The sequence below is a fragment of the Stigmatopora argus genome, chromosome 5, assembly GCF_051989625.1.
Source record: "Stigmatopora argus isolate UIUO_Sarg chromosome 5, RoL_Sarg_1.0, whole genome shotgun sequence".
Taxonomy (NCBI): Eukaryota; Metazoa; Chordata; class Actinopteri; order Syngnathiformes; family Syngnathidae; genus Stigmatopora; species Stigmatopora argus.
The window spans coordinates 550,378-560,622 of NC_135391.1; the positions used below are offsets into that span (position 1 = coordinate 550,378).

Here is a 10,245-nt window from a genome sequence, read left to right on the forward strand (position 1 = left end):
AAGGTTTATACAAGTGCATTTGTATGTTTAAGGCTTGTATAAGTAACACACAGTATGTACATGTACGTAATAAGATAAATAAAATGAAGTTTAACTTACTTTTGGAAGATGTACTCGATGCTTAAGGAGATGATGGAGGAGGAGGATTTTATATCATGAGAGGGTCTTTGTCGTCGCTGGAATGGGCTTCAAAAGTGACTTCCTCCTCCGTAACTTCAATGTAGGAAGAAGTTGAGGGTCGAGGAGAAGAAGATGAGGGTTGAGGAGTATCTTCCTTGGAGGATTTACTCGAAACTGGCCCAAAGAAGCCATCTAACGACCATTGCACAGTTTTCTTCTTTTTTCCCCCATCATAAATGATGCGGTAGCACTGTATGGCATCATTCAATTGATTTGCAACCTTTGTGCAACGTTCAATATTTGGGTCTTGCCCCTCGGCCAAGAGTTTGGTCTCAAATTTCTTCATGGGGCCAGGAGTTTCTTCTTCCTCCTCCTCCTCGACACGTCGCTGAGCGTCCTCCCTCTCACAGCGCCAGGCGTCGGTATTAGCGGCGGAAAGAAGCACTACTCGGAAAAAGGCGCGCAATACAAAATCGAACTTACGAACATTTTTCGACATAAACGCAATTTGCAGACATGTTCGTATGTACCGTTGTTCATAACTCCGATATTCATAAGTAGGGAAGCGTCTGTACGCTAATCTGACAATGTAGCGGGAAATCTGGGACAGCGACAGTGTGGCGAGGTAAACTTTATCAAAGAAAACAAAACAAGAACAAAACAAGCAGCACATGAATATCAGCCTGCGTCCATGATCTCATCTACGCACTCCATCCAGCGTATTTAACGTCACGTCAAGCGTGAGCAATACTTTGTGAGGTGGGCCAACCCAAGTTGACTACCGTATTGCACCTGCGAATGGGCCGGGCCTGGCAGTCCAGTCTAGTCCAGTCCAGTCCGGTCCGGTCCGGCGTCAGTCGCTGTCGTCTCTCACCACCACGTCGCTGTACTGCTTCTGCTGCTCCTCCTTGAAGGACTCCTTGACCTTGGCTCGTTTCAGGCCTCCATCCCTGCAAGCCAATCACAGCTTTACTATTCCTTCGTTGGTTGTTCGTACCGCTTACCGTATTTTCTCGCATGTTAGCCACCTACAAGTGTAAGCCGCACCTTTAAAATTGCCTTAAGTGGTGGAATTTGACCATTTCATTTAAACTCGTTTGTTCGGTTACGAGTGCGTTGCCGAGGATAAGTTCCCCCGGAACCTCCGCCTGCTTCTATGTCCGCCTGTGTATCCTCCGCAAAATGAGTCTAATTTTAGTTCTATTAAAGACATTTTAGTAATATTAAACCAGTAGTTATGTGCTACTTTGTTAATAGATGGCAAATTAGAAGAAATAAAACATTTTTTTCCAATCCAATATCCTGTTTTTGGTGTTTTTTAAGAGGGTTGGAACAAATTCATTTGTTTTGAGTTCATTTGAGTTCAGAAGATCGACATAAGAGCTCAGTCCCGGAACCAATTAAGCTCATATGTAGAGGTACCACTGTTCTTTGAAAGGGAAATCTTAAGAAAAATCATCAAAGGCACGTGGCATTTCTGAGATACCGTACCAATCGATTGCTGGATTCCGAAAAGGTGTTATATTATACTTTTCCCCCCTCCCCTGCCTGAATGTGAAGATAGCCGCTTGCAAATGCGTTGTTCTTTCTCACCATTGCAGGTCCACCAGTCCGCCTTGGTGCGCGATGGCCGACTTGACCCTGTTGGCAAATTGGACGGCGTCTTCCCCCTCCTGCGGGAGGCGTGGGAATGAGCCAGATTCTACGACGGTGGCGAAGGAGATGGCGACGACGCACCTGTTGATGCATGGCGGGGAGGTACCACACGTTGCAGACCAGAGCCCAGCTGGTCATCATTCTTAGCAGGTAGTTGACCATGCTGTACTTGGAGCTGTTCCAGAAGGCGTCGCCAAATTTGGGGTCGTACTGAAACAGGGAAAAAGGAAAAAAAATGGAGGGCTGGACGACCATTGCGTTTTTTTCGCCATCGTGAGACAAGCCGACCACCAATTGAAGAGTCGTATTGAACACCCTCGTTCTAGATGCAGCGCCATAGCAAAGAAGTATTCATTTATGTCAAGTGTCGAGTAAAAATATGCAAATGTGATTATACACAAACACTGAAATGGAACTACAGTCATCCCTCGAATATCGCGGTTCATGTCGACCAAACATGGCCGCGATCATTGAAAAATCGCCAAGTAGGGTCACCCCATTAGAACTGTTTATTTCAGTGCTGAGTCCTAGTAGCAAGAGTGGCTTCCACTGACGAGTTTCAGCATGGATTTTCACATTTTTATGAACTAAAAAATAATAATAATAAAAATTTATTAACAGCGGAAAAAAACTATACTGAATTTACGATAATCAAGGGATTACTGTAGACCAGGGGTAGGGAACCTGTGGCTCGGGAGCCATATGTGGCTCTTTCCTATGGGTGCATATGGCTCTCCACTAACCTGTGATATAAAATATGGAAATCACTGGTGAGATAGCTGAATCCTGAATGCATTAATAGGAATGTCATGTCATGTTGACACTACCTCTACCACCACTTTAATCATAATTTTGTTTGATGATATCATCGATACTGATTTATTAGCAACAGCATAATGTTGTCAAAAGAATTATGAGACTTTTTGTACTTTAAAAGTGGTGAAATGACAAAAAAACATCACATTTTCATGTATTTTTACCTTTCAATACTGAAAATGGCTCTCAAGAAATAACATTAGAAAATATAAATGGTTTATGGCTCTCTCTGTCAAAAGGTTCCCGACCCCTGCTGTAGACAAATAGTATATTGCACAGATAAGAACAATGCTCAAATCTGATGAGATAAATGAGCATAATGCATCTCAGTGAAATATAACGATGCAATGCCATTCATTATTATCAGGAATGTACAAACACGTAACCGAATAAAATAAGGTGATCCGTTCTTGAAAATGTAAAAATTAAATAAATACATAAAAGGAGAGAGAGTGAAATACCTTTATGGCCACGGGGTAGATGGTCGCTCCTATTTCAAAACTGCCCTTCTTAAACATCATGACGGACGTGTTGTTGACGCACGTTCCTACGGAGAGAAACCACATCCAAAAATGGGAGACGTGTGGGTGTGTGTGTGTGTACTCATTGTATTATACAAGTGGTCCTGGTCCAAAGAAAAACTGGGTTTTCAACTCACCTTCTGGAAATATCAATATGGGCAATTTGGTTTTGTCGTTGACGTGATCCTTCAACCTGGATGTGAACCAAACAAATGAATAAAACGTTCAGTAGACATACAGTAATCCCTCAAATATCGCGGTTCATGTCGACCAAACATGGCCGCGATCATTGAAAAATTGCCAAGTCGGGTCACCCCTATTATAACTGTTTTTTCTTCTTCAGTGCTAAGTATTATTAGCAAGAGTGGCTTCCTCTAACGAGTTGCAGCGTGGATTTTCACATTTTTTATGAACTTTAAAAATAAATAAATAAATAAAATATAGCAAAAGAAATTCGCAATAATTGAGGGATGACTGTACACATTTTCCAAGTTGACTAATCACTGATTCATGTAGCAATTAGCCTACAAATTAAAGTTCATATCCATCTCTGGAACAATCGTTTTAGATGACAATGTGCATTGGCAACACCCCCAATCCAATAAATTATGGATTTCATGTATCGAGCAAAAACTGTGAATTTGGCAAATATATCATCTTGATTCATTGCACTGAACAATTTGCTTGATTAAGGACAAAAAAAGGGAAAATATTGACCTCTTGGTCACCAGGTGGCGATCTTTCATCTCGGCCCGCTCGAACCACACGTGGGGGCAGGAACGCACCATGGCCCGCTGGACCAGCCCGATCAGACCTCCGTGGACCTGGCCCACCTGACGACAAAAAGCAGTTCGGCCGGGGTCAGCGCTCCCGAGATGTCCGCCGAAAGACGATTCGCCGGCAGACGATTCGCCGGCAGACGATTCGCCGGCAGACGATTCGCCGAAAGACATTTGGCCGACAGACAATTTGCGGAACGGACGTTTCGCCGAAGTGCTCGCCCCGCCCCCGGATCGTGTGTGTACATGTTTTTCAACCTCGGCCCGCGGGCCATATACGGCCCATTACAATAGCAATATTTTAATTTTAAATAATTTCCCATTATTTTAGGAAATATATAGTCAAAAAGATTTGCTGAGAACCTTAATTCAAAGATTAATCTCAACGTTTTCTATGCTGGTGTAAATTTTCTGGAGTAGGATTTCTGGATTTACAATTTCATTACAGTAGTACTTACTGTTACTACTACTTTATTTTCTCTATTTCTTCTGTCACCTACTGTTCTGCGTGATCTCCAAATGGCTACTACTTTAAACGCAAGGATAAAATACAAAATATAAAAAATTGGCAGCACATTGTAGTACGTACTTGTATTTAGAAAGATGTCCAGCGGGGGGCAGTACATGCCCTTGTTATTCCTAAATGAATGTTATCTGTAACGGGCCGTATACGGCCCGCGGGCCGAGGTTGAAAAACCTGTACACACACAATTCGGGGGCGGGGCAGACGAACCGTTCCGCGAACTGTCCGTCGGCGAATCGTCCCAGCACCGCCCGGGAGAATTCCTCAGCCTACCATGGCGTAGCAGGCGTCGTTGCAGAGGATGACGATGTCGATTGGCGTGGTGTGATTGGCCACGCAGATGCCGCCTTTCCTGGGGATGTTCTCCCTGTCCGGGAAGCGAGCGAGTCAGGACCGGGCGGAAAGGGGGCGGAGCCTTCCCGACTTACCTGTTGTGATAGCGGATGGCGGCGGAGAGGCCTCGGGCGCAGATCCTGTAGCACATGACGTGGACCCACTCGCTGAGCCAAGACTTGATCCTGAACAAAGGGCGGCGCTGGAAACGGAAGGTGGGAAAACCAAGATGGAGGCTGGCCCCCGGCCTACCTCCGGTTGGGAAGCAGCCCCACGGCCGACGTGCCCAAGACCAGCCAGGTCAGTCCGATGCAGGCCAGAGTTATTCTGAGGAGGGAACCAAATCAAAGCGGGATTTGACGGTGTTGGGTTTATTCTGGGATGTTACTATATGTTCATTAAGCATTTAAAAATGTATTTCACTCAAAATCCATTCACTCACAAACAGCAGGCAATCATTTCATTTTCTATGGAAACGCCTAGAAAATATGATTTGACCTTTTGACCTCCTGCTCATTTTCGCTCAATTCCGGACCACTTTGGAGCATGTCCGTATTGATTTGAGCTCCATGGAGATTTTCTTTTTTTGCAGGTCCGACTTCAAAGTCAATATGAGTGAACGGATCATTTTTCATAAGTGTTCATCATCCGTGACCATAAATTAGCATTGACAATGTATTTTGAGGTCAAATACGGCATTAAAAATGATTTTTTTTGTGGAAAAATGACACTTTGGCGTGAAATGATCAATACCTGATGAATTAGACTTTACCTGAGAGGGGCCAGAATGCAGTATCGGACAAATATGCCCAGACCGTAGACCAGGGTCAACCTCAGGCTGATGTACTGGAAGTGATTGTTGGTGCGGGTCAGAAGATTCCAAGACACCAGCTCCTCCGAAGAGAACCGCTGAGTCACCTTCATCAAAATTTCAATTGGTATTATTGTTTTTTTTTTTTAAATTGAAAAAAGAGAAGGCGTACCTCGTCCTCCACGATGCTCTCAATTCCTCTTCGGGTGAAATAGAAACAGTCGCTAAGCGTGAAATCGCCGCCGACCGGAGGTTTGGGGCGACTTCGTCGTAGTTCTTCTAACTCTTTCTCCATGGAGCCGTCTTCCCTCTGGATGAGAGCTCAGACACACAAATGACATAAACACCAGTGCTGTGCCTTTTGGGAGGCCCCCCAAAAAATATCAAGAAATAATATAGTCGCACTTTGGAATTTGTCGCAAGCCCAAGCAAACTATACAGACGCTCCCCTACTTACGAACATTCAAGTTACGAACAACGGTACATACGAACATGTCTGCAAATTGCGTTTATGTCAAAAAATGTTGGGAAGTTGGATTTTGTATTGCGCGCCTTTTTCCCAGTAGTGCTTCTTTCCGCCGCTAATACCGACCGACGCCTGGCGCTGTGAGAGCTCAGCTCACCCAGCATCTACCTTCTTCTGTGCAATGCGGAAGTGCGTGAACGTATCTCCTGTGCGCAAAGAACCTTTTGTATCATTAAATATCTCGTGCATCCATTATTCAATATGGTTGGTGAAAAGCGAAAGGCTTCTATTGAGGGAGGTGCAAGGAAGAGGCAAGCCATTTCATTTGAAACCAGTGGCAATAATAAAGAAGCTTGATGCGCGTGAGAAATTGGTGAGCGTTGCACGGGAATACAACTTGAATCGTTCGACCGTCGGTACCATTTATAAACATAAAGATCGAGCAGCAGAACCCAAATATTGAACGTTGCACAAAGGTTGCAAATCAATTGAATGATGCCATACAGTGCTACCGCATCATATATGATGAAAAAAAGAAGACAACTGTGCAATCGTTATTAGATAGCTTCTTTCGGCCAGTTTCTAGTAAATCTCTCTCTCTAATGTATGTATACAGTACTGTATGTATTCTCTCCATTTTATTAAATGTTTTTTTTCAATACAAACCAATGCTGGTTACTTATACAAGCCTTAAACATACAAATGCACTTATATAAACAGTCAATATACTTATATAGGCCTTAAACATGCATTATAATACAAAATATAGCACTGAATCAACTTACGAACAAATTCAACTTATGAACAATCGCTCGGAACCGAACTCGTTCGTAAGTAGGGGAGCGTCTGTATACAAAAAGTGCCACTTATAGTCCTGAAAATACGGCAAGACATTTGAATTATTTAGTAGTTGAAGCCATTTATCAGCGCTTTCTGCAACCTCAAACGATCAAATCTAAACAGAAGCACAGCAGCATACATATTTATGCTCGAAAAGAAAGTAAAGATGACCAATTATCTATATATAGATGAAGTTTTGCCGCTATACATTTTGTTTGAATGGCGCGGCATGGCCATAAACCACGCATTTTCCCCACCCTGGCTATCAAAAACAAAACAAACAAGGTCCATTCATCGTTGCGTAATGGAGATTTACACTAAATATGAAAAGTACGTGTGCGGAACGTGCCACTTTTGTACATTGGCGTGATTTCATGGAGTATTTGTAGTCCAGGCGCTTATCTTTAATCTTGGATTTTGCCCTTTACCTTATCAGAACAACTTTGTAACACACCATAAACAGTGAAACCATGCACCGATTCTTAGCGAGATCATACCGACCGATAACCTATTGGGAAACTACCAAGTATTGCGATAGATCACTATTTGGATATAAACGGTCACACCCCCATTTCAAAATTTTTAGCTTGACTTGAACCAGATGAGGAAATGTCGCGTTACGACTTGCATTTTGGCCGAAGCTCCGTTTGTCAGAAGACAGTCACAAACACTCTGGATCGAAAAAGAGAGATATTTTTTTTGTAATCTGAATAAACACATGTGCCATTGGAAGCCCACTACTGGCTAACATGTGACCTACCGGCAACAAGAATTCTGAATTTTCTTCTACTGCAGAACGCTGCCCTCTGTGGACTAACTTCTAACTAAAATTATGCAATTAATCAATCAGCTGCGATTCAAAAATGTATTTAAATATCAAACGATTTAGCTTTTTTGATAGAACTTGAGCAAATGTTTGTGACTGTTGTTCTATTTCTTTTAACTTAATGTTCCCGAGACTCCTCTACGTAACAAATTATTTGTTTTGAGGGTTAAATATTGGGAAATGATGCTATTTTTTTTAGCGCATCAATAAGAACTGGAATTAAATTGGCAGATTCTTTTGTAGGAACCCAGAAATGGGATTTCTATACTTTTGTATTATTGAAATTCACGTTCCTCTTTTGTTTTAACCTAAAGTGGAACAAAACAAGTGGACTATTTTTGATCAGGGATGGAATAATGCAGACCATTATTTTGAACCTGATCAAATTGTCTGAATTTTACTTTCTATTTTAGATGGTGAGATTGCTAATTCTTTCTCCGTATGATTTTAGACGTCACCACTTGTTTTTGTTTAGTTTTTCACCCCTAAATAAAAATATCTCGAGTTTTTCAGGCTCTAACAAACCATCAGAAACCACGTCAAATTTTAAACAGTTTACTTTTTGTACTTACCACTAGATGTAGACGCTTTGAGAGTTTGTTCTTCAGTGCTTGCCTTTTGTAACTTGAGAGTGGCCCACTAATAGATTAAAAAAATAAGGAAATAAGATTCATTTATCCATCCATCCATCGGCATAATTTGATTTCATCTTTTGAGTAGATGACCTCCAAGATTTTGACCAGGAAGTCCATGTAGGCCTCGGAGATGCCCAACGAGAAACCAAACATGGCGGGGATCATGATGAAGAAGACGATGAGGCCCAACCAGATCCTCCCAAGCCAAACCACGGCAGCCCACAAGTCCTCCATCTTCTTCACCTTAGACTTCTTCGAGGCTGCTGGGAGCAAAGTCACGTGACTTATTACCTATCAATCGGCTTCTATTGACCAATCCAATACGTTTGCTGTCATCGCTCATTCACCGTCGGCAAAACACGATTAAAATTCATACTTGTGCGTTTAGTCATCTAATAAGCTCGCTTCGTTCCTCACCTGTTCACGTTCGTACAACAGGTCCGGTTTTCACAGTTAATCAGTACATGTGTTAACGCATTTTCGACATTTGGGTGTGAACACTTAAGTACTCCTAAAACAACCACACACAACATAAATATATGTTTACGAGCTTTTTTAACCGATTATATAAGCCTAGCGTTTATGTCGAAACAAATTGTACTGTGTCGGAATGAACATTTACCCGGTGACTAAGAACTTGTGTAGCATTTTTTCTTTTTATGAGTCATTTTTGTTTAGTGTTATGCCACTTTTTCAAAAGTAGAACTATCCTGTAAGTTGGGAAACACTTTGAAAGCACTTGTGGCCAAGTTTTCGGTCACTTGAGACGGCTGAAGTTTGCGCTCGCTCCCCGAGCCGACTTGACATGCTAGCATGTCCAATACGTAGCCGTTTGCGCGTTAGCAATGTTGCCTACCTCGGGCTGTGTTTTGCTGCGAAAAGCCTCATTATTTGGGGAAGAAACGGCGACTAGCTTCGGCTTTTCGGCTCCTTTCTTGTCCCGCTCGACGGGAGAAGAAAAAAGAAAAAAAAAGCGAGAGTACGTCAAGCGCTCTGGCCACGCCCACTTTGCGAACTCGTGTATACGACCAAAGTTCAACGAGTTGCGTTCAAAGACGTGTTTGGCAAGCTCGGGCTTATTAAAGTGAAAAGATCATAGAGTTAAATCATTTATCCATTCATTTATTTTCCGTGCCGTTCAAAGACGCTTTAGTTAACTCGACCTTATTGGCGTCAAAAGAAAATTGCGTGAAACAATTGATCCATTCTCGAGTCAAATCATTTATCCATTCATTGATTTTCCGTGCCTTTCACGAGTTGCGTTCAAAGACGTGTTTGGCAATCTCGGGTTTATTAAAGTGAAAAGATTATAGAGTTAAATCATTTATCCATTCATTTATTTTCCTTGCCGTTCAAAGACGCTTTTGGCAACTCGACCTTATTGGCGTGAAAAGAAAATTGCGTGAAACAATTGATCCATTCTGGAGTCAAATCATTTATCCATTCATTGATTTTCCGTGCTTTTCAACGAGTTGCGTTCAAAGACGTGTTTGGCAACCTTGTCCTAAAATGAAATACAATAAAATAATGAATTCAATCTAGAGTAAAATAAATGATCCATTCAATCATTTTCCATACCGTCTACCAGCACAAAGTTCGCGGGGGGTGCTGGAGCCTACCCCAGCCAACAACGGGCACCTGGCGGGGTAAACCCTGAATGGATTGCCAGCCAATCGCGGGTCACAACCAGGGAACAACCATTTACGCTTACACCTGAGGACAATTTAGTCGTCTGTTAGCTTAGCATGCATGTTTTGGGGAAGTGGGAGGAAATCAGGAGTACCAGGAAGATCGGAACTTGCCGGGTATCGAACCTACGGCCTCAGAACTGTGAGGCAGACATGCTAACCACTCGAACACCGGACCGCCTTATTGTTGTGTGCAAAAAGTATCACGTTTTAAAACTTGCTATAAAAATG

The 10,245-nt window shown here is 42.5% G+C and overlaps 1 protein-coding gene across 2 annotated transcripts; it reads right to left on the reverse strand.

The window, feature by feature from the left end:
• Window positions 1–733: 733 nt before the first annotated feature.
• On the reverse strand, window positions 734–9,343 carry agpat9l (1-acylglycerol-3-phosphate O-acyltransferase 9, like). 2 transcript variants are annotated; one of them, XM_077601369.1, is made up of 14 exons: window positions 9,183–9,343; window positions 8,417–8,586; window positions 8,264–8,330; window positions 5,732–5,880; window positions 5,521–5,666; window positions 5,001–5,075; window positions 4,844–4,933; window positions 4,689–4,782; window positions 3,831–3,946; window positions 3,251–3,306; window positions 3,054–3,139; window positions 1,858–1,986; window positions 1,714–1,793; window positions 734–1,070 (listed from the first exon to the last, which is right to left on the reverse strand). In XM_077601369.1, the coding sequence occupies exons 2-14, from the start codon at window positions 8,558–8,560 to the stop codon at window positions 974–976; spliced, it is 1,329 nt and encodes a 442-aa protein (XP_077457495.1). In that variant the 5' UTR covers window positions 8,561–8,586; window positions 9,183–9,343; the 3' UTR covers window positions 734–973. The 2 variants fall into 2 exon arrangements, with proteins under 2 accessions (XP_077457495.1, XP_077457496.1); XM_077601370.1 differs by having other exon boundaries at window positions 8,417–8,589; window positions 9,183–9,339.
• Window positions 9,344–10,245: the final 902 nt, after the last annotated feature.

Excerpts from the sequence above, each read along its gene's own strand:
- agpat9l (XM_077601369.1), bottom strand. The coding sequence starts at position 8,560 with ATGGAGGACTTGTGGGCTGCCGTGGTTTGGCTTGGGAGGATCTGGTTG. Across the intron at positions 5,076-5,520 it reads TGCATTCTGGCCCCTCTCAG|AATAACTCTGGCCTGCATCG; the intron begins GTAAAGTCTAAT and ends TTCCCTCCTCAG. Across the intron at positions 1,071-1,713 it reads GGACTGGTGGACCTGCAATG|GGATGGAGGCCTGAAACGAG; the intron begins GTGAGAAAGAAC and ends ATTGGCTTGCAG.